The 23,297-nt window shown below is 48.4% G+C and overlaps 4 protein-coding genes and 1 pseudogene across 4 annotated transcripts; all 5 read right to left on the reverse strand.

Moving 5' to 3' along the window:
* Positions 1-2,432: 2,432 nt before the first annotated feature.
* On the reverse strand, positions 2,433-3,215 carry LOC118940438 (histone H3-like). The gene has a single exon (XM_036949923.1). The coding sequence runs from the start codon at positions 2,952-2,954 to the stop codon at positions 2,454-2,456; it is 501 nt and encodes a 166-aa protein (XP_036805818.1). The 5' UTR covers positions 2,955-3,215; the 3' UTR covers positions 2,433-2,453.
* A 131-nt stretch (positions 3,216-3,346) lies between these two features.
* Positions 3,347-3,733, reverse strand: LOC118940139 (histone H2A). Its single transcript, XM_036948402.1, has one exon. The coding sequence runs from the start codon at positions 3,731-3,733 to the stop codon at positions 3,347-3,349; it is 387 nt and encodes a 128-aa protein (XP_036804297.1).
* Positions 3,734-4,367: 634 nt separating this feature from the next.
* Positions 4,368-4,991, reverse strand: LOC118940140 (histone H1). The gene has a single exon (XM_036948403.1). It carries the CDS (start codon positions 4,989-4,991, stop codon positions 4,368-4,370), a length of 624 nt encoding a protein of 207 aa, XP_036804298.1.
* A 1,287-nt stretch (positions 4,992-6,278) lies between these two features.
* On the reverse strand, positions 6,279-6,776 carry LOC118940439 (annotated as a pseudogene).
* Positions 6,777-7,226: 450 nt separating this feature from the next.
* Positions 7,227-19,127, reverse strand: LOC118940440. Its single transcript, XM_036949924.1, has 5 exons — positions 18,792-19,127; positions 18,131-18,141; positions 17,107-17,113; positions 14,089-14,438; positions 7,227-7,613 (listed from the first exon to the last, which is right to left on the reverse strand). Exons 1-5 carry the CDS (start codon positions 19,082-19,084, stop codon positions 7,288-7,290), a joined length of 987 nt encoding a protein of 328 aa, XP_036805819.1. The 5' UTR covers positions 19,085-19,127; the 3' UTR covers positions 7,227-7,287.
* Between the last annotated feature and the right edge of the window lie 4,170 nt (positions 19,128-23,297).

The following is a 23,297-nucleotide window of genomic DNA, read 5'->3' on the forward strand; positions in this document are numbered from 1 at the left end:
CACACCTCCGTGGAACCCACATGGCAAGACAGGAAGGAAGACATGCAGGAGTGCTCATGAAGAAGACCGGAATCATCTCCAATCAAGTGAACAATGTCAAAGGAATAGGGCAAGTCATATAGATAGGGAGGCATTTCACCGCCACCCGCTGGACCACAAGTCATTTTGCCAACACTGGCTCATCATTCAAAGCCACATAGGGAGGGATCTTAACACCACCTGCTGGATCAGAAGTGCCACTCACAATGGCCACACAGACCATTTCTCCCTCAACCTGATGCAATTGTCACAACAAGTATGTGCTCAAAATCAAACATTAACTACAACAGATCATCAAATAGGCAAACACATGCTCATGTAGAGTACCTCAAATTATACAGTTACTTTGTCACCAAACCTAATCTGTCATTCATCTACAAATACATGCTCTTCTAAAGCCACAATGCAATGTTCACATGGTACATTTAATTTCTTACAATCTATGTCACTATTACTTCATTTGACTGCTCTTAAATCATATTCACTTAACCCTTTTCTTCACCTGCTGATTTTCTGCTGCTTTTGTCTCTTGCAGATTTGGACGTCATGTGAATCTATGTTTCTCAAGTATCAAAAGAGAGAAAATGAAAAACGGAATGCTACTTTTCTCTCTAGCCTAGTGCACTCTTTATCTGTAAGCTCCCCTACTGGTGTAGGTAGCTCCAAAAAAAGGTACAGATGCCATAGAACCTGATCTCGACGACCACATTTTACACCAATGCACCCCGACAATCGGTTGGTGGTCGGGAATCAAGTGGATGATTCTGGGACCAATTACAGGATAGGGGTGAGGGGTGTACTGAACTGTGCCTATAGCATGTCAAAAATCCCTCCAACGGGAAATAGGCCTTGGCAAATGGCCAGGGGCGCTGTCCTTTTCAGCACCACGGAGCTCCCCTATTACCTGTCTCATGAGTGAAGATGCAACAGCAGACAATTCCTGCTCTTTTGTCCTGCAATGACACACTTTAGCCGTGTCATTGCTGCATTTAACTGGCAGCCTGTATTTAGGGCCTTTACTTTGTCGTATCATTTGGTCAAGGGGTTTCGATTCGTCAGCAAATCTTCTTTGAAAAATGAACTAAATCCCACATCAGAAGTCGACTTCAAATCACGCCAAAGACACACGACTCTACTCAACCGGAGTCAATAGTATCAAATATTCTGCACTGTGAAGGTGTCATGTGCTGAGCCATTTAGTTCCTATGAAGCCTATTTACGAAGCCAATGCAGCAATCACCACGTACCTGCCTGCATTGGTGATTGCTATTCTGTAATTGGTCAACTACTAATAGGGCAATCATCCCGGCAGCTTCGTAACAGCTGTTTTGCAAGCCCTTGACGATTACATCTATTGATTCCTGCTGTCCTGATACCTTTTCTCTTAAGGGATCTCGGATCTAGTCTAAAGGCCTATCAATGGGTATGGCATTGGAATATTCAATCGCACACTGAATTCATCCCACTAAATACATTCCTTTCATTTCTCCATTTATTCCACCATATCGAAACAACTTACCTATGCACGCACACAAACAAGCACAGAAGGGCGACTTAATAATATCACGTCTAATTTGGTGGCCTACAACATTTCCTGTACCTTCAACCACAACGTTGGTAACAATTTTTTTCGACCACCTTTCACTTGCGCCGGACAGAGATATATCATTTTACTTTCAATAGCTTAGTCAGTCGCATGAATTATGGGGTGCACACAGCTAACGTTGTAATGATCGGATCAAAACATGGATTTTTGGGGCCATCGAGGAATGTCACATGGCCCAGAAATCATTGAATGGCCATTTTCACAAAGGAATAGACAGACTCTAGCATGTTTACATTCCAAGAGCAATTGGAATCGAAAAAACACAACGTGCCCCACTTGGGGACCCGAGGACCGAGTTTGGGAAACGCTGGCCTGAAGATCAAATACCAATAGGGAGCCACTATGACGTGCTCACACGCTGACAGTACCCGCGTTTAACCACTAGATGGCCTCCGTGCTCCACGGTAAACTTTTCCCCTCTCATCAGCGGCACTGCAACATGGGACTTTCAAAGTCAGTTGTTCTTAGCTACATAGTGACCATTTTTGACACTTTTTGCCCTATGTCATTACTATCACTCATTACTGCTAGTGTATTTTTCCCCTCTTCTACTCTAGGCATACATCTAATCACATATAGAGAGCGTTATTGAAACGACTCAAGTCAGTTAAGAACCAACTCTTATTTACAATCACGGCCGGTGGTGATACAGCCTGGAATCGAACCACGGTCTGTAGTGACTCGAGAACAGGGAACATACACGGTGGGAAAGGGGCGTGTACAAATGGAACAATTGTGCCTTTTTGACTGAAATATGGAGGTGGCTCTTAAAAGAGCCTTTGGGGGATTTTGGAGATCAGGTCATCGTTTATGCGCGCTCTCCGCGAATACGACGGGCCAGCTGGATGTCCTTGGGCATGATGGTCACCCTCTTGGCGTGGATGGCGCACAGGTTGGTGTCCTCGAACAGGCCGACCAGGTAAGCCTCGCTTGCCTCCTGCAGGGCCATCACTGCGGAACTCTGGAAGCGCAGGTCGGTCTTAAAGTCCTGGGCAATTTCTCGCACCAGGCGCTGGAAAGGCAGTTTGCGGATCAGCAGCTCAGTGGACTTCTGGTAACGACGGATCTCTCTAAGAGCCACGGTGCCGGGCCTGTAACGGTGAGGCTTCTTCACGCCGCCGGTGGCCGGGGCGCTCTTGCGCGCAGCCTTGGTGGCGAGCTGCTTCCTGGGTGCTTTGCCACCGGTGGATTTGCGAGCGGTTTGCTTGGTTCTGGCCATGGCGCTAGCTAGCTTCCTTCTTTCACAGTCGGAGTATAGCCTCAAAATGCCTATGTGAAGTTTATAAAGCCGGCAGCGGCGTCTGCTCATTGGTCACCATCTCCGCACCGCCCTGATTGGCCCGTTGCGGAGGCCTCCTCCGCCGCCCATTGGACGGGAGGCTCGGCCTCTCCGTGCCGCCCCAAAATGCAACCCCCACCCTCGCCGAGGCGCGCTTGGGTCTTTTGTTAGGGCCGCGAGCAACGTTACACTTTACGCGCAATAATGCTCTCATTCTAGCCTACTAGTTGTTATCCTTCATTTAGGCCTCATGTGGGCACTTGATACGGTGCCGTGTATATGTGTGTGTGTGTATCTAACAAACACGCCAAATAGTTGGCCAGGCATAGAAAGGACACTTTGCGCTTTTGTTGAGCTAGGTGGTTGGCTCTTAAAAGAGCCTTTGGGGGTTGAGTAGTCAAGTTGCAGCCGCACCAGCGATTTTACTTGGCTTTGACGGCCTTCTCAGTCTTCTTGGGGAGCAGCACTGCCTGGATGTTGGGCAGAACACCACCCTGAGCGATGGTCACGCCGCCAAGCAGTTTGTTCAGCTCCTCGTCGTTACGGACTGCCAGCTGCAGGTGACGGGGGATGATACGAGTCTTCTTGTTGTCACGGGCAGCGTTTCCGGCCAACTCCAGGATCTCAGCAGTCAGGTACTCGAGCACTGCGGCCAGGTACACTGGTGCGCCAGCGCCCACACGCTCGGCGTAGTTGCCTTTACGCAGCAGCCTGTGCACACGGCCCACGGGGAACTGGAGCCCGGCACGGGATGAACGTGTCTTTGCCTTCGCCCTGGCCTTGCCTCCGGTTTTGCCTCTTCCGCTCATATTGGTAGCTTCAGTATGTCACAGAAAGTCTGAATGAGCCGCTGGCCACCTCGAGAGCCTTACTTATACCTCGCCACAAAAGCCATCGATTGGCCACCGGACCGGTGTGGCCTTATCCAATTGGAGTGAGGGAGGGACAGACAGACAGGCAGTCAGCCCTAAGCCCGCCCCCACCCACCCGCAGGCAGGCAGCAGAGTGACGAGGGCTAGGCTACTCTGTTTCCCTCCGACTTTTGTGACTTTTTCACGTTGGCGGGAGCGCCAAAGTGACTACTCAAATCACTGAAACATGTATCAATCAATTCGAGAGTGGCTCATAATACCAATGGCTGCTGTCCAACCCACTATAGTATGTATGCTTCTTATTATCAGGATCAATGTGACATGCCAATTCTAACACATCACAACAATGTTGACTGGTGAGGGTGCTGCACTCTTGAGTGACAAATGTAAAGCCATTTAGCCACTCGAAAATGTGGTGCGTAAAAGTCATTCATTTCATTTCTTTTGCACCACGGGTAGGTAGGTGGAATGGAATGACATGCGCTTTTATGGAAAGAGGTGGGTGGCTCTTAAAAGAGCCTTTTGTGGTAACAACATGTGTCGAGTAGAAAGAACACTGTTTGTAATAGGTTTACTTCTTCTTGGGGGCTGCCTTCTTGGCCTTGGCCGCCTTGGGCTTGGCGGCTTTGGGCTTCGCTGCCTTGGTAGCCTTCTTGGGGCTCTTGGCCGCTTTCTTGGCCGCTGCGGCGGGCTTCTTCACCTTCTTTGGGCTCTTGGCGGCCTTTTTGGGTGTAGCGGGCTTCTTGGCCTTCTTGGGGGACTTCTTTGCGGCCACGGCCTTCTTGGCTGCTACCTTCTTGGGCTTCTTGGCGGCGGCGGGCTTCTTGGCGGCCACCTTCTTAGCTTTGGGGGCTGCGGCTTTCTTGGCGGGCTTCTTTGCCTCGACGGCCTTCTTGTTGAGCTTGAAGGAGCCGGAAGCACCGGTGCCCTTGGTCTGGACCAGGGTGCCCTTGGTGACGAGGCTCTTGACGGCGATCTTGACACGGGAGTTGTTCTTCTCCACGTCGTAGCCGCCTGCCGCCAGAGACTTCTTGAGCGCGGCCAGGGACACGCCGCTCCTCTCCTTGGAGGCGGACACCGCCTTGACGATGAGCTCGCCTACGCTGGGTCCCGCTTTCTTGGGCTTGGCTGCTGCCTTCTTCTTGGGTGCCTTGGCCGGCGCGGCGGCGGCGGGTGCTGGTGCGACTTCTGCCATGTCTGTCGTTCGGTCCGGTAAACACACACACTTACAACACTACGGTAGTCTGTGAGGAGGAGTACTTTGCTGTAGACGCTGCTCTGCGCTATTGAAGCTCCACACCGTGCAGGGGGCTGGCCTTAAACGCGACATGAGAACCATGTAGACTCAAGCCACCCAGCTCGGCTTCTCCGGGCTGGCCAAATGCTCTTTCACTTGTGTTTTCTGGTCGCCAATATCGGGCCAAAAGTCACCGACGGAGCCGTGTTTTTGGCCCAAAAGCGAACGGCCCAGCGAGCAGACTTGTGTCCGTTCAGAATAAAGTCATGTGGGCTGCAGAAGCCCCGTGCATTTTGCTGCGACTCGCTCAAAACCTCACCGTTCGACTGTCGGGTGGAGCGGTGCGCACTGCTTTTCCTGTGCTATTTGTCTCCTAAATGGCCTAAAAGTGCATCCGATTGCGAGCACCATTGATTGTGGAGTGAGCCGAGATGTCTGGCAAGGGAATCAAATGGTTTGGCGTCCCCTGATGTGCTCCTTGGTGTTTTAAAGGAGAGCTCTTTTGGGGACCTTAAAACACATGCACTTGTGAGGCCTGGCTGAGACTAGTTTCACGTTGTATTCGTCATGTGTCCAGGAGGCAAACGAAATAATACACTGTCCAACGACATGCTTACTTGCACTGTGTGTGTGTGTGTGTGTGATGTTTTATTAGTATGAGTTTATTAGTTGGATTTGGAGCCTGTGTGTTTTCTTGTGCTAGGTAGTCTCTCTCTCTGTCTGTGTGTCTCTTTCAAAAGCGTGTCAGAGAGAGAGAGAGAGAGAGAGAGAGAGATAGGCTTGTGGCCTTCCTCGCTTGACTCCGCAGCGTGACTCACTCGTGCCGGTCTTTGTGTCTGTGGGTCTTGGTGTCTGGCTGTGCGGCCGGCGCTATGGAGGCTGGCGCCCCATGTGCTTGTCCGCCCTGATATAGGCCTAGAGAGAGAGAGATTTGGAGCCTCTTCTTCTCTCTCCTCCTCCCTCTTGTACAGGTGTGTGTAAGGGATGTGAAACGGCTAGTTTCAATCGGTGACGTCACTTGCTCTGAGACTGTTGTTGATGATGTGTGCAGAGGGTCCCTGGTTCGGCCTAAAGTTATACTGTTACACAGGCTCCAGTCATCGGAGCACGAGTGGAATCCCACTCACTGTGTTATACTACCATGCACACATTCCTACCCTGTTCATGTCAGCATCATTTATTCCCTCTCCCCCCTTTTTGACATGTCCTCCACACACATATGGATTTGCTTTTTTCACTGACAGGTTGGGTGGCTCTTAAAAGAGCCTTTGGGTTACTACAGCACTCCAAATGGGCTGTTTACTTGGAGCTGGTGTACTTGGTCACGGCCTTGGTGCCCTCGGACACTGCGTGCTTGGCCAGCTCTCCGGGGAGCAGCAGGCGCACTGCGGTCTGGATCTCCCTGGAGGTGATGGTGGAACGCTTGTTGTAGTGGGCCAGGCGAGACGACTCTCCGGCGATACGCTCGAAGATGTCGTTCACGAACGAGTTCATGATTCCCATGGCCTTGGAGGAGATGCCGGTATCGGGGTGGACCTGCTTCAGGACTTTGTACACGTAAATGGCGTAGCTCTCCTTCCTCGACTTTCGGCGTTTCTTGCCGCCTTTCCCTGCGGTCTTTCTTGGAGCCCTTCTTGGGCGCGGACTTTGCTGGCTCGGGCATGATGCTGATGTCTCGCTGCTTCTCACAAACGAATGAGGGGGTGGAGAGCCCTTTCCCTCTTATGAAGACGAAGCTAAGCTAATTCGCCGGCCGTGGACACACCCCTGCTTTCTCATAGGCGCCCCTGCCATTTGCCCAGTGGAGCTGAGCGCGCATAAGAGCCTTCCACTCAGAGGCTTGCTTCCCTAACAAAGACCATAGCCTATGCTCTGTCACTGGTGGGGAATGGTGTGTTTCCAAAAAAGTCCTACAATGGCTAGAAATAAGGCCCCCCTTTTTGGTACTTGGTGGGGATTTCCCAGCCGTGGTGCCTCAGTAATACGACTGTACGCAAAGCCTGCACTGAACATAGCCTCCTGTCACGAATACTCCCTCCCTGTCCACTCAAGAGTGGCTCATGGTTTAATACGACTGTACGCAAAGCCTGCACTGAACATAGCCTCCTGTCACGAATACTCCCTCCCTGTCCACTCAAGAGTGGCTCATGGTTTCCTACGATAATGGATTTGACCCTTTTGAAGCGGATGTGGGTGGCTCTTAAAAGAGCCTTTGGGTTCAAGTCGGGATGTTGACGTTCCGAGAAGAGTGCGTTTAACCGCCGAAACCGTACAGGGTGCGTCCCTGGCGTTTCAGAGCGTAGACCACGTCCATGGCCGTAACGGTCTTCCTCTTGGCGTGCTCGGTGTAGGTGACGGCGTCACGGATCACGTTCTCAAGGAACACCTTCAGGACACCGCGGGTCTCCTCGTAGATCAGCCCGGAGATACGCTTCACGCCGCCACGGCGAGCCAGACGGCGAATGGCGGGCTTGGTGATTCCCTGGATGTTATCGCGGAGAACCTTACGGTGACGCTTGGCGCCTCCTTTTCCGAGTCCCTTGCCGCCTTTACCTCTTCCAGACATCGTGTGTTCACTAGCTGAGTTCAAGTGAATTAATGACGTAATTTTTAGTAGTAGACAATGGACCTGATCGGACAGCTCAGAGCCTCTGCTCTTTTCTGTCCATAAGAAACAATTGGATTAGTGGAAGAGGCAGGGCAGGCCAGGAACAAGGAAGAAGGGTGTGGTCAGCATGGCATCACCCGAGGCTGAATGCCCTAAGGTTTTTATCAGAACGGTTAGTTTCGCCTTTTTGCTTTTCCCGACATTAATTCGTGGTGTTTTGTTTTAAAAATAGAGGTAAAAAATAAAAAAATAAAAAAATAAAAAAATAAATAAATAAATAAATAAAATAAAAAAATAAGAGGAGAAAAAGGAGGAATAAAAGAGGGATAAAAGGACTTCATTAAAAATGTAGCTCACAGCTGTGCATGGGGAGAGGGGTCAGGGTGCTAAGGAGTGCATTCACATGTATCTACACATTTTCACAAATATCTACACATTTTCATACACACTTATTTTTTGTATTTTTATTTTTATTTTTTTGTATTTTTTTGTATTTTTTTGTATTTTTTTCCTTTCTTTTTTCTTTTCTTTCTTTTTTTTCTTCCTCTCTTCTAGGTCAGCTTCAGCATTATGGACATGGGTGTATCTGTGGTCCATTTGGCCTGTCCTACGGCTTCCTTCAATGATGGGTTGTGAGTGGCTCTGTTGATGAACTTCTGGCCAATGACTGACTGTCTGTTGTTGATTGATGTCAGTCCAGATATGCTGTTAACGTAGTGGTTGCTGATGTATCTTGGTAGTCTGTAAGCCATTTTTGCTGCCATGTTTTGGACTATCTGTAGCCGATTCATCTGCTGCGGTGAAGCTGTTATCCAGGCTGGCAGGGCGTATTCAAAGAGGGGTCGGATGTAGCTGATGTAGACTTTCAGCACTGTCTGAGGTGAGGCTCCATATTTTCTTCCGCACAGCGTTTTTAGGTGGTTTAGTCTTTTTCGTCCCTCTCTCTCTATGTTCGCTATATGGGTTGTCCAGCGCATGTTCTTCTGGAAGGTGACTCCAAGGAATTTTGCTTCTTTTTCTACTTTTATTGTTTCACCGTAGAGTTTGAGATCTATGGGTTTCCTGGTTCTTTTCCCTGTGCTTTTTGTGAAGAGGACACATTGGGTCTTTTGTGGGTTCAATTTTACTCGCCACATGTTGGACCACGACTCGATCATTTCAATAGACTTCTGGAGTTTTTTTGCAGCAAGTTGAGGACATTTGGAGCTGGACCAGTAGCAGAGGTCATCGGCAAACTGTGAGACTTGACCTACGGTGGGTGGAGGGTAGTAGATATCTGATATGTAGAGTAGAAAAAGTAGCGGGCTTAGACGTAATTTTCGGTGCTCGGTGCTCTTATTATCTGCGTTTGGTGGACCTGATTGAAGCCAGTGGCACAGAAAGCGCGCGCTTTTGCCTGGCCTCTGCTGCAAAGGGGAGGGCGTTCGTTCTAGGGAACTATGGAGGAAGAAGAAATCAAAGCTACTTGCATGCGCGGGAAACACACTCAAATACTGAGCTATGTTGAACACAAGGCCCAACTGTGATGTCCCACTCTTCACATTGATTGGTGTTGTTCTTCTTGTTGTTGTTGTTGTTGCGCCTGATTCAACTCTTTCAATCAGCTGTGCCTCTCCAGGGCTTCAACAAAAATGCCTACTCTACCCCTGCCTGGAGTTGGGAAACACTGAACTAGTAGGATTCAACCCACTGCAGTTGCCAGTCACACCTAATAGAGATAGGCGTTAAAAACCTCAAATAGTGTCACAAGTACAAAGGAGAAACGAAGTGGCACAAACGGGAAACAAATACACAAGGAATGCCACAAATCCTAAGGGGTCCGTAATGTCACCTCAGCAGTCATGTAGCTCTTGAAGGCCATGTAATAACGTCATTCTTCTTTTTCTTCCCTAGACATGATCCAGGTGGCCATGGGACGGGTGGTGATACCTCTGCAAGCTGAAATGCAGTAAAACATTCCTCAGACACCCACCCAACACACACACAATAAAGGGATCATTTTCCTATGCGTACAGAGGTGATAGGGATGTGCAAATATTGTATGGTACTTTTTTCAAAAAACAATAACATAGCCTTATATTACGGAAATAGTGGTATGAGGTGGATCCTTTATAGGCCAGAGAGCCTCAGATGTTGCATTGAATGATCTCAACAGGTCATTTTAAAGGGGACAAATGAGGCCCAAGGGCACATACTGGCGATTGACCAATCGGTGCAGTTGATTCACATCTCAGATGTGACTAGGTATCATCTTACAACTTATTGTTGCCACAATTGTCTCTTACATGTACTTAGTGGCTGCCGGCCCTCGGTTTAGTACATCGAGCAACAGAGGTTGCCTTTTAGGAGAACGACTGACAAGCGTTCAACTAGCTGGGATGCAACTAGTGTCATCAAAGCACTTTGTCATAGCAAGTTAGAAGAAATAGGTTAAGGTTACGAAAAGGCTTAGGCTTACCCCAAATGCCACGTCCGTTCGTAGCTGTACTCCGTGTAGGCACAACAAGTCATCACACAGAGAGCACACTTGAAGCACAACTGCACTGCCTGGAAGGCCGCAACGGACTGAATTGGAATCCCTCAAACAGCACGCTAACTACATTCCGCTTTATGATGTCACAGTCAGCCCCTCGGAACACTGGTCCTCAACAATCTCAAACACCTTGGATACCCAAGCCAAACATTCTCGAATCACTCACATTCACAAATCAACCAGGGAGAAGAAGGCTGCCAGGAATTGAATGCTGAAAAGCTAACCTCCTTCACAGAGCAACATCATAGGACTGGGAGTTTGTGTTCAACAGCTTACGTTCCCCTATTATCAAGGGCTTAGTTCCTCTATAGGCTGCAGTGCAGATACTTCACATGCAGAGTACAACAACAAATAACAGAGGGCCTGTTACCACACCCTATAGGCTAGGAGTTGAACTTGGACCACAATGACATTGGTAGTAATTAGCCTGCAGCATAAATGACAGCTCCCTAACGGGGACATAAAGTGGAAATGGAAGTGCGACACATAGAGGAAAAGTCCTAATCCTAATCAAATAGACACATTTATTTGTTTATTCTTTTTTTTATTTCACCTTTATTTAACCAGGTAGGCAAGTTGAGAACAAGTTCTCATTTACAATTGCGACCTGGCCAAGATAAAGCAAAGCACTTCGACACATACAACGACACAGACTTACACATGGAGTAAAACAAACATACAGTCAATAATACAGTATAAACAAGTCTATATACGATGTGAGCAAATGAGGTGAGATAAGGGAGGTAAAGGCAAAAAAAGGCCATGGTGGCAAAGTAAATACAATATAGCAAGTAAAACACCGGAATGGTACATTTGCAATGGAAGAAATGTGCAAAGTAGAAATAAAAATAATGGGGTGCAAAGGAGCAAAATAAATAAATTCATTAAATACAGTAGGGAAAGAGGTAGTTGTTTGGCCTAAATTATAGGTGGGCTATGTACAGGTGCAGTAATCTGTGAGCTGCTCTGACAGTTGGTGCTTAAAGCTAGTGAGGGAGTTAAGTGTTTCCAGTTTCAGAGATTTTTGTAGTTCGTTCCAGTCATTGGTAGCAGAGAACTGGAAGGAGAGGCGGCCAAAGAAAGAATTGGTTTTGGGGGTGACTAGAGAGATATACATACACCTGTTTAGCAGATGTCGGAAATGCTTGTGTTACTAGCTCCAACAGCACAGTCAAGTCTAACAAGTAATATCTAACCATGTTCCAACATTCCACACAATACACCCAAATGCAATTGGAATACATCAATATATGGACGAGCAATGTCAGACCGTCCGTAGACTAACATACCTTACAATACAATACTTTATATATCCACATGACATGAGCTATGCAAACCACCTCCACGTTAGGAATGTGCCCAGTGATATCTAACAAAAACACACACCTCCGTGGAACCCACATGGCAAGACAGGAAGGAAGACATGCAGGAGTGCTCATGAAGAAGACCGGAATCATCTCCAATCAAGTGAACAATGTCAAAGGAATAGGGCAAGTCATATAGATAGGGAGGCATTTCACCGCCACCCGCTGGACCACAAGTCATTTTGCCAACACTGGCTCATCATTCAAAGCCACATAGGGAGGGATCTTAACACCACCTGCTGGATCAGAAGTGCCACTCACAATGGCCACACAGACCATTTCTCCCTCAACCTGATGCAATTGTCACAACAAGTATGTGCTCAAAATCAAACATTAACTACAACAGATCATCAAATAGGCAAACACATGCTCATGTAGAGTACCTCAAATTATACAGTTACTTTGTCACCAAACCTAATCTGTCATTCATCTACAAATACATGCTCTTCTAAAGCCACAATGCAATGTTCACATGGTACATTTCATTTCTTACAATCTATGTCACTATTACTTCATTTGACTGCTCTTAAATCATATTCACTTAACCCTTTTCTTCACCTGCTGATTTTCTGCTGCTTTTGTCTCTTGCAGATTTGGACGTCATGTGAATCTATGTTTCTCAAGTATCAAAAGAGAGAAAATGAAAAACGGAATGCTACTTTTCTCTCTAGCCTAGTGCACTCTTTATCTGTAAGCTCCCCTACTGGTGTAGGTAGCTCCAAAAAAAGGTACAGATGCCATAGAACCTGATCTCGACGACCACATTTTACACCAATGCACCCCGACAATCGGTTGGTGGTCGGGAATCAAGTGGATGATTCTGGGACCAATTACAGGATAGGGGTGAGGGGTGTACTGAACTGTGCCTATAGCATGTCAAAAATCCCTCCAACGGGAAATAGGCCTTGGCAAATGGCCAGGGGCGCTGTCCTTTTCAGCACCACGGAGCTCCCCTATTACCTGTCTCATGAGTGAAGATGCAACAGCAGACAATTCCTGCTCTTTTGTCCTGCAATGACACACTTTAGCCGTGTCATTGCTGCATTTAACTGGCAGCCTGTATTTAGGGCCTTTACTTTGTCGTATCATTTGGTCAAGGGGTTTCGATTCGTCAGCAAATCTTCTTTGAAAAATGAACTAAATCCCACATCAGAAGTCGACTTCAAATCACGCCAAAGACACACGACTCTACTCAACCGGAGTCAATAGTATCAAATATTCTGCACTGTGAAGGTGTCATGTGCTGAGCCATTTAGTTCCTATGAAGCCTATTTACGAAGCCAATGCAGCAATCACCACGTACCTGCCTGCATTGGTGATTGCTATTCTGTAATTGGTCAACTACTAATAGGGCAATCATCCCGGCAGCTTCGTAACAGCTGTTTTGCAAGCCCTTGACGATTACATCTATTGATTCCTGCTGTCCTGATACCTTTTCTCTTAAGGGATCTCGGATCTAGTCTAAAGGCCTATCAATGGGTATGGCATTGGAATATTCAATCGCACACTGAATTCATCCCACTAAATACATTCCTTTCATTTCTCCATTTATTCCACCATATCGAAACAACTTACCTATGCACGCACACAAACAAGCACAGAAGGGCGACTTAATAATATCACGTCTAATTTGGTGGCCTACAACATTTCCTGTACCTTCAACCACAACGTTGGTAACAATTTTTTTCGACCACCTTTCACTTGCGCCGGACAGAGATATATCATTTTACTTTCAATAGCTTAGTCAGTCGCATGAATTATGGGGTGCACACAGCTAACGTTGTAATGATCGGATCAAAACATGGATTTTTGGGGCCATCGAGGAATGTCACATGGCCCAGAAATCATTGAATGGCCATTTTCACAAAGGAATAGACAGACTCTAGCATGTTTACATTCCAAGAGCAATTGGAATCGAAAAAACACAACGTGCCCCACTTGGGGACCCGAGGACCGAGTTTGGGAAACGCTGGCCTGAAGATCAAATACCAATAGGGAGCCACTATGACGTGCTCACACGCTGACAGTACCCGCGTTTAACCACTAGATGGCCTCCGTGCTCCACGGTAAACTTTTCCCCTCTCATCAGCGGCACTGCAACATGGGACTTTCAAAGTCAGTTGTTCTTAGCTACATAGTGACCATTTTTGACACTTTTTGCCCTATGTCATTACTATCACTCATTACTGCTAGTGTATTTTTCCCCTCTTCTACTCTAGGCATACATCTAATCACATATAGAGAGCGTTATTGAAACGACTCAAGTCAGTTAAGAACCAACTCTTATTTACAATCACGGCCGGTGGTGATACAGCCTGGAATCGAACCACGGTCTGTAGTGACTCGAGAACAGGGAACATACACGGTGGGAAAGGGGCGTGTACAAATGGAACAATTGTGCCTTTTTGACTGAAATATGGAGGTGGCTCTTAAAAGAGCCTTTGGGGGATTTTGGAGATCAGGTCATCGTTTATGCGCGCTCTCCGCGAATACGACGGGCCAGCTGGATGTCCTTGGGCATGATGGTCACCCTCTTGGCGTGGATGGCGCACAGGTTGGTGTCCTCGAACAGGCCGACCAGGTAAGCCTCGCTTGCCTCCTGCAGGGCCATCACTGCGGAACTCTGGAAGCGCAGGTCGGTCTTAAAGTCCTGGGCAATTTCTCGCACCAGGCGCTGGAAAGGCAGTTTGCGGATCAGCAGCTCAGTGGACTTCTGGTAACGACGGATCTCTCTAAGAGCCACGGTGCCGGGCCTGTAACGGTGAGGCTTCTTCACGCCGCCGGTGGCCGGGGCGCTCTTGCGCGCAGCCTTGGTGGCGAGCTGCTTCCTGGGTGCTTTGCCACCGGTGGATTTGCGAGCGGTTTGCTTGGTTCTGGCCATGGCGCTAGCTAGCTTCCTTCTTTCACAGTCGGAGTATAGCCTCAAAATGCCTATGTGAAGTTTATAAAGCCGGCAGCGGCGTCTGCTCATTGGTCACCATCTCCGCACCGCCCTGATTGGCCCGTTGCGGAGGCCTCCTCCGCCGCCCATTGGACGGGAGGCTCGGCCTCTCCGTGCCGCCCCAAAATGCAACCCCCACCCTCGCCGAGGCGCGCTTGGGTCTTTTGTTAGGGCCGCGAGCAACGTTACACTTTACGCGCAATAATGCTCTCATTCTAGCCTACTAGTTGTTATCCTTCATTTAGGCCTCATGTGGGCACTTGATACGGTGCCGTGTATATGTGTGTGTGTGTATCTAACAAACACGCCAAATAGTTGGCCAGGCATAGAAAGGACACTTTGCGCTTTTGTTGAGCTAGGTGGTTGGCTCTTAAAAGAGCCTTTGGGGGTTGAGTAGTCAAGTTGCAGCCGCACCAGCGATTTTACTTGGCTTTGACGGCCTTCTCAGTCTTCTTGGGGAGCAGCACTGCCTGGATGTTGGGCAGAACACCACCCTGAGCGATGGTCACGCCGCCAAGCAGTTTGTTCAGCTCCTCGTCGTTACGGACTGCCAGCTGCAGGTGACGGGGGATGATACGAGTCTTCTTGTTGTCACGGGCAGCGTTTCCGGCCAACTCCAGGATCTCAGCAGTCAGGTACTCGAGCACTGCGGCCAGGTACACTGGTGCGCCAGCGCCCACACGCTCGGCGTAGTTGCCTTTACGCAGCAGCCTGTGCACACGGCCCACGGGGAACTGGAGCCCGGCACGGGATGAACGTGTCTTTGCCTTCGCCCTGGCCTTGCCTCCGGTTTTGCCTCTTCCGCTCATATTGGTAGCTTCAGTATGTCACAGAAAGTCTGAATGAGCCGCTGGCCACCTCGAGAGCCTTACTTATACCTCGCCACAAAAGCCATCGATTGGCCACCGGACCGGTGTGGCCTTATCCAATTGGAGTGAGGGAGGGACAGACAGACAGGCAGTCAGCCCTAAGCCCGCCCCCACCCACCCGCAGGCAGGCAGCAGAGTGACGAGGGCTAGGCTACTCTGTTTCCCTCCGACTTTTGTGACTTTTTCACGTTGGCGGGAGCGCCAAAGTGACTACTCAAATCACTGAAACATGTATCAATCAATTCGAGAGTGGCTCATAATACCAATGGCTGCTGTCCAACCCACTATAGTATGTATGCTTCTTATTATCAGGATCAATGTGACATGCCAATTCTAACACATCACAACAATGTTGACTGGTGAGGGTGCTGCACTCTTGAGTGACAAATGTAAAGCCATTTAGCCACTCGAAAATGTGGTGCGTAAAAGTCATTCATTTCATTTCTTTTGCACCACGGGTAGGTAGGTGGAATGGAATGACATGCGCTTTTATGGAAAGAGGTGGGTGGCTCTTAAAAGAGCCTTTTGTGGTAACAACATGTGTCGAGTAGAAAGAACACTGTTTGTAATAGGTTTACTTCTTCTTGGGGGCTGCCTTCTTGGCCTTGGCCGCCTTGGGCTTGGCGGCTTTGGGCTTCGCTGCCTTGGTAGCCTTCTTGGGGCTCTTGGCCGCTTTCTTGGCCGCTGCGGCGGGCTTCTTCACCTTCTTTGGGCTCTTGGCGGCCTTTTTGGGTGTAGCGGGCTTCTTGGCCTTCTTGGGGGACTTCTTTGCGGCCACGGCCTTCTTGGCTGCTACCTTCTTGGGCTTCTTGGCGGCGGCGGGCTTCTTGGCGGCCACCTTCTTAGCTTTGGGGGCTGCGGCTTTCTTGGCGGGCTTCTTTGCCTCGACGGCCTTCTTGTTGAGCTTGAAGGAGCCGGAAGCACCGGTGCCCTTGGTCTGGACCAGGGTGCCCTTGGTGACGAGGCTCTTGACGGCGATCTTGACACGGGAGTTGTTCTTCTCCACGTCGTAGCCGCCTGCCGCCAGAGACTTCTTGAGCGCGGCCAGGGACACGCCGCTCCTCTCCTTGGAGGCGGACACCGCCTTGACGATGAGCTCGCCTACGCTGGGTCCCGCTTTCTTGGGCTTGGCTGCTGCCTTCTTCTTGGGTGCCTTGGCCGGCGCGGCGGCGGCGGGTGCTGGTGCGACTTCTGCCATGTCTGTCGTTCGGTCCGGTAAACACACACACTTACAACACTACGGTAGTCTGTGAGGAGGAGTACTTTGCTGTAGACGCTGCTCTGCGCTATTGAAGCTCCACACCGTGCAGGGGGCTGGCCTTAAACGCGACATGAGAACCATGTAGACTCAAGCCACCCAGCTCGGCTTCTCCGGGCTGGCCAAATGCTCTTTCACTTGTGTTTTCTGGTCGCCAATATCGGGCCAAAAGTCACCGACGGAGCCGTGTTTTTGGCCCAAAAGCGAACGGCCCAGCGAGCAGACTTGTGTCCGTTCAGAATAAAGTCATGTGGGCTGCAGAAGCCCCGTGCATTTTGCTGCGACTCGCTCAAAACCTCACCGTTCGACTGTCGGGTGGAGCGGTGCGCACTGCTTTTCCTGTGCTATTTGTCTCCTAAATGGCCTAAAAGTGCATCCGATTGCGAGCACCATTGATTGTGGAGTGAGCCGAGATGTCTGGCAAGGGAATCAAATGGTTTGGCGTCCCCTGATGTGCTCCTTGGTGTTTTAAAGGAGAGCTCTTTTGGGGACCTTAAAACACATGCACTTGTGAGGCCTGGCTGAGACTAGTTTCACGTTGTATTCGTCATGTGTCCAGGAGGCAAACGAAATAATACACTGTCCAACGACATGCTTACTTGCACTGTGTGTGTGTGTGTGTGTGATGTTTTATTAGTATGAGTTTATTAGTTGGATTTGGAGCCTGTGTGTTTTCTTGTGCTAGGTAGTCTCTCTCTCTGTCTGTGTGTCTCTTTCAAAAGCGTGTCAGAGAGAGAGAGAGAGAGAGATAGGCTTGTGGCCTTCTCGCAGTCCTTCCTCGCTTGACTCCGCAGCGTGACTCACTCGTGCCGGTCTTTGTGTCTGTGGGTCTTGGTGTCTGGCTGTGCGGCCGGCGCTATGGAGGCTGGCGCCCCATGTGCTTGTCCGCCCTGATATAGGCCTAGAGAGAGAGAGATTTGGAGCCTCTTCTTCTCTCTCCTCCTCCCTCTTGTACAGGTGTGTGTAAGGGATGTGAAACGGCTAGTTTCAATCGGTGACGTCACTTGCTCTGAGACTGTTGTTGATGATGTGTGCAGAGGGTCCCTGGTTCGGCCTAAAGTTATACTGTTACACAGGCTCCAGTCATCGGAGCACGAGTGGAATCCCACTCACTGTGTTATACTACCATGCACACATTCCTACCCTGTTCATGTCAGCATCATTTATTCCCTCTCCCCCCTTTTTGACATGTCCTCCACACACACATATGGATTTGCTTTTTTCACTGACAGGTTGGGTGGCTCTTAAAAGAGCCTTTGGGTTACTACAGCACTCCAAATGGGCTGTTTACTTGGAGCTGGTGTACTTGGTCACGGCCTTGGTGCCCTCGGACACTGCGTGCTTGGCCAGCTCTCCGGGGAGCAGCAGGCGCACTGCGGTCTGGATCTCCCTGGAGGTGATGGTGGAACGCTTGTTGTAGTGGGCCAGGCGAGACGACTCTCCGGCGATACGCTCGAAGATGTCGTTCACGAACGAGTTCATGATTCCCATGGCCTTGGAGGAGATGCCGGTATCGGGGTGGACCTGCTTCAGGACTTTGTACACGTAAATGGCGTAGCTCTCCTTCCTCGACTTTCGGCGTTTCTTGCCGCCTTTCCCTGCGGTCTTGGTGACGGCTTTCTTGGAGCCCTTCTTGGGCGCGGACTTTGCTGGCTCGGGCATGATGCTGATGTCTCGCTGCTTCTCACAAACGAATGAGGGGGTGGAGAGCCCTTTCCCTCTTATGAAGACGAAGCTAAGCTAATTCGCCGGCCGTGGACACACCCCTGCTTTCTCATAGGCGCCCCTGCCATTTGCCCAGTGGAGCTGAGCGCGCATAAGAGCCTTCCACTCAGAGGCTTGCTTCCCTAACAAAGACCATAGCCTATGCTCTGTCACTGGTGGGGAATGGTGTGTTTCCAAAAAAGTCCTACAATGGCCAGAAATAAGGCCCCCCTTTTTGGTACTTGGTGGGGATTTCCCAGCCGTGGTGCCTCAGTAATACGACTGTACGCAAAGCCTGCACTGAACATAGCCTCCTGTCACGAATACTCCCTCCCTGTCCACTCAAGAGTGGCTCATGGTTTCCTACGATAATGGATTTGACCCTTTTGAAGCGGATGTGGGTGGCTCTTAAAAGAGCCTTTGGGTTCAAGTCGGGATGTTGACGTTCCGAGAAGAGTGCGTTTAACCGCCGAAACCGTACAGGGTGCGTCCCTGGCGTTTCAGAGCGTAGACCACGTCCATGGCCGTAACGGTCTTCCTCTTGGCGTGCTCGGTGTAGGTGACGGCGTCACGGATCACGTTCTCAAGGAACACCTTCAGGACACCGCGGGTCTCCTCGTAGATCAGCCCGGAGATACGCTTCACGCCGCCACGGCGAGCCAGACGGCGAATGGCGGGCTTGGTGATTCCCTGGATGTTATCGCGGAGAACCTTACGGTGACGCTTGGCGCCTCCTTTTCCGAGTCCCTTGCCGCCTTTACCTCTTCCAGACATCGTGTGTTCACTAGCTGAGTTCAAGTGAATTAATGACGTAATTTTTAGTAGTAGACAATGGACCTGATCGGACAGCTCAGAGCCTCTGCTCTTTTCTGTCCATAAGAAACAATTGGATTAGTGGAAGAGGCAGGGCAGGCCAGGAACAAGGAAGAAGGGTGTGGTCAGCATGGCATCACCCGAGGCTGAATGCCCTAAGGTTTTTATCAGAACGGTTAGTTTCGCCTTTTTGCTTTTCCCGACATTAATTCGTGGTGTTTTGTTTTAAAAATAGAGGTAAAAAATAAAAAAATAAAAAAATAAAAAAATAAATAAATAAATAAATAAAATAAAAAAATAAGAGGAGAAAAAGGAGGAATAAAAGAGGGATAAAAGGACTTCATTAAAAATGTAGCTCACAGCTGTGCATGGGGAGAGGGGTCAGGGTGCTAAGGAGTGCATTCACATGTATCTACACATTTTCACAAATATCTACACATTTTCATACACACTTATTTTTTGTATTTTTATTTTTATTTTTTTGTATTTTTTTGTATTTTTTTGTATTTTTTTCCTTTCTTTTTTCTTTTCTTTCTTTTTTTTCTTCCTCTCTTCTAGGTCAGCTTCAGCATTATGGACATGGGTGTATCTGTGGTCCATTTGGCCTGTCCTACGGCTTCCTTCAATGATGGGTTGTGAGTGGCTCTGTTGATGAACTTCTGGCCAATGACTGACTGTCTGTTGTTGATTGATGTCAGTCCAGATATGCTGTTAACGTAGTGGTTGCTGATGTATCTTGGTAGTCTGTAAGCCATTTTTGCTGCCATGTTTTGGACTATCTGTAGCCGATTCATCTGCTGCGGTGAAGCTGTTATCCAGGCTGGCAGGGCGTATTCAAAGAGGGGTCGGATGTAGCTGATGTAGACTTTCAGCACTGTCTGAGGTGAGGCTCCATATTTTCTTCCGCACAGCGTTTTTAGGTGGTTTAGTCTTTTTCGTCCCTCTCTCTCTATGTTCGCTATATGGGTTGTCCAGCGCATGTTCTTCTGGAAGGTGACTCCAAGGAATTTTGCTTCTTTTTCTACTTTTATTGTTTCACCGTAGAGTTTGAGATCTATGGGTTTCCTGGTTCTTTTCCCTGTGCTTTTTGTGAAGAGGACACATTGGGTCTTTTGTGGGTTCAATTTTACTCGCCACATGTTGGACCACGACTCGATCATTTCAATAGACTTCTGGAGTTTTTTTGCAGCAAGTTGAGGACATTTGGAGCTGGACCAGTAGCAGAGGTCATCGGCAAACTGTGAGACTTGACCTACGGTGGGTGGAGGGTAGTAGATATCTGATATGTAGAGTAGAAAAAGTAGCGGGCTTAGACGTAATTTTCGGTGCTCGGTGCTCTTATTATCTGCGTTTGGTGGACCTGATTGAAGCCAGTGGCACAGAAAGCGCGCGCTTTTGCCTGGCCTCTGCTGCAAAGGGGAGGGCGTTCGTTCTAGGGAACTATGGAGGAAGAAGAAATCAAAGCTACTTGCATGCGCGGGAAACACACTCAAATACTGAGCTATGTTGAACACAAGGCCCAACTGTGATGTCCCACTCTTCACATTGATTGGTGTTGTTCTTCTTGTTGTTGTTGTTGTTGCGCCTGATTCAACTCTTTCAATCAGCTGTGCCTCTCCAGGGCTTCAACAAAAATGCCTACTCTACCCCTGCCTGGAGTTGGGAAACACTGAACTAGTAGGATTCAACCCACTGCAGTTGCCAGTCACACCTAATAGAGATAGGCGTTAAAAACCTCAAATAGTGTCACAAGTACAAAGGAGAAACGAAGTGGCACAAACGGGAAACAAATACACAAGGAATGCCACAAATCCTAAGGGGTCCGTAATGTCACCTCAGCAGTCATGTAGCTCTTGAAGGCCATGTAATAACGTCATTCTTCTTTTTCTTCCCTAGACATGATCCAGGTGGCCATGGGACGGGTGGTGATACCTCTGCAAGCTGAAATGCAGTAAAACATTCCTCAGACACCCACCCAACACACACACAATAAAGGGATCATTTTCCTATGCGTACAGAGGTGATAGGGATGTGCAAATATTGTATGGTACTTTTTTCAAAAAACAATAACATAGCCTTATATTACGGAAATAGTGGTATGAGGTGGATCCTTTATAGGCCAGAGAGCCTCAGATGTTGCATTGAATGATCTCAACAGGTCATTTTAAAGGGGACAAATGAGGCCCAAGGGCACATACTGGCGATTGACCAATCGGTGCAGTTGATTCACATCTCAGATGTGACTAGGTATCATCTTACAACTTATTGTTGCCACAATTGTCTCTTACATGTACTTAGTGGCTGCCGGCCCTCGGTTTAGTACATCGAGCAACAGAGGTTGCCTTTTAGGAGAACGACTGACAAGCGTTCAACTAGCTGGGATGCAACTAGTGTCATCAAAGCACTTTGTCATAGCAAGTTAGAAGAAATAGGTTAAGGTTACGAAAAGGCTTAGGCTTACCCCAAATGCCACGTCCGTTCGTAGCTGTACTCCGTGTAGGCACAACAAGTCATCACACAGAGAGCACACTTGAAGCACAACTGCACTGCCTGGAAGGCCGCAACGGACTGAATTGGAATCCCTCAAACAGCACGCTAACTACATTCCGCTTTATGATGTCACAGTCAGCCCCTCGGAACACTGGTCCTCAACAATCTCAAACACCTTGGATACCCAAGCCAAACATTCTCGAATCACTCACATTCACAAATCAACCAGGGAGAAGAAGGCTGCCAGGAATTGAATGCTGAAAAGCTAACCTCCTTCACAGAGCAACATCATAGGACTGGGAGTTTGTGTTCAACAGCTTACGTTCCCCTATTATCAAGGGCTTAGTTCCTCTATAGGCTGCAGTGCAGATACTTCACATGCAGAGTACAACAACAAATAACAGAGGGCCTGTTACCACACCCTATAGGCTAGGAGTTGAACTTGGACCACAATGACATTGGTAGTAATTAGCCTGCAGCATAAATGACAGCTCCCTAACGGGGACATAAAGTGGAAATGGAAGTGCGACACATAGAGGAAAAGTCCTAATCCTAATCAAATAGACACATTTATTTGTTTATTCTTTTTTTTATTTCACCTTTATTTAACCAGGTAGGCAAGTTGAGAACAAGTTCTCATTTACAATTGCGACCTGGCCAAGATAAAGCAAAGCACTTCGACACATACAACGACACAGACTTACACATGGAGTAAAACAAACATACAGTCAATAATACAGTATAAACAAGTCTATATACGATGTGAGCAAATGAGGTGAGATAAGGGAGGTAAAGGCAAAAAAAGGCCATGGTGGCAAAGTAAATACAATATAGCAAGTAAAACACCGGAATGGTACATTTGCAATGGAAGAAATGTGCAAAGTAGAAATAAAAATAATGGGGTGCAAAGGAGCAAAATAAATAAATTCATTAAATACAGTAGGGAAAGAGGTAGTTGTTTGGCCTAAATTATAGGTGGGCTATGTACAGGTGCAGTAATCTGTGAGCTGCTCTGACAGTTGGTGCTTAAAGCTAGTGAGGGAGTTAAGTGTTTCCAGTTTCAGAGATTTTTGTAGTTCGTTCCAGTCATTGGTAGCAGAGAACTGGAAGGAGAGGCGGCCAAAGAAAGAATTGGTTTTGGGGGTGACTAGAGAGATATACATACACCTGTTTAGCAGATGTCGGAAATGCTTGTGTTACTAGCTCCAACAGCACAGTCAAGTCTAACAAGTAATATCTAACCATGTTCCAACATTCCACACAATACACCCAAATGCAATTGGAATACATCAATATATGGACGAGCAATGTCAGACCGTCCGTAGACTAACATACCTTACAATACAATACTTTATATATCCACATGACATGAGCTATGCAAACCACCTCCACGTTAGGAATGTGCCCAGTGATATCTAACAAAAACACACACCTCCGTGGAACCCACATGGCAAGACAGGAAGGAAGACATGCAGGAGTGCTCATGAAGAAGACCGGAATCATCTCCAATCAAGTGAACAATGTCAAAGGAATAGGGCAAGTCATATAGATAGGGAGGCATTTCACCGCCACCCGCTGGACCACAAGTCATTTTGCCAACACTGGCTCATCATTCAAAGCCACATAGGGAGGGATCTTAACACCACCTGCTGGATCAGAAGTGCCACTCACAATGGCCACACAG

The sequence above is a fragment of the Oncorhynchus mykiss genome, chromosome 17 (assembly GCF_013265735.2).
Source record: "Oncorhynchus mykiss isolate Arlee chromosome 17, USDA_OmykA_1.1, whole genome shotgun sequence".
Classification (NCBI taxonomy): Eukaryota; Metazoa; Chordata; class Actinopteri; order Salmoniformes; family Salmonidae; genus Oncorhynchus; species Oncorhynchus mykiss.

What these genes read in the sequence shown, in the direction of transcription:
- LOC118940438 (XM_036949923.1), bottom strand. Translation starts at nt 2,954, where the DNA reads ATGAGCAGACGCCGCTGCCGGCTTTATAAACTTCACATAGGCATTTTG.
- LOC118940139 (XM_036948402.1), bottom strand. Translation starts at nt 3,733, where the DNA reads ATGAGCGGAAGAGGCAAAACCGGAGGCAAGGCCAGGGCGAAGGCAAAG.
- LOC118940140 (XM_036948403.1), bottom strand. Translation starts at nt 4,991, where the DNA reads ATGGCAGAAGTCGCACCAGCACCCGCCGCCGCCGCGCCGGCCAAGGCA.
- LOC118940440 (XM_036949924.1), bottom strand. Translation starts at nt 19,084, where the DNA reads ATGTCTGGAAGAGGTAAAGGCGGCAAGGGACTCGGAAAAGGAGGCGCC. An exon ending in GTTCGAGGACACCAACCTGT is followed by an intron (nt 7,614 to 14,088) that starts GCGCCATCCACG and finishes ACTTGAACTCAG; the next exon opens with CTAGTGAACACACGATGTCT.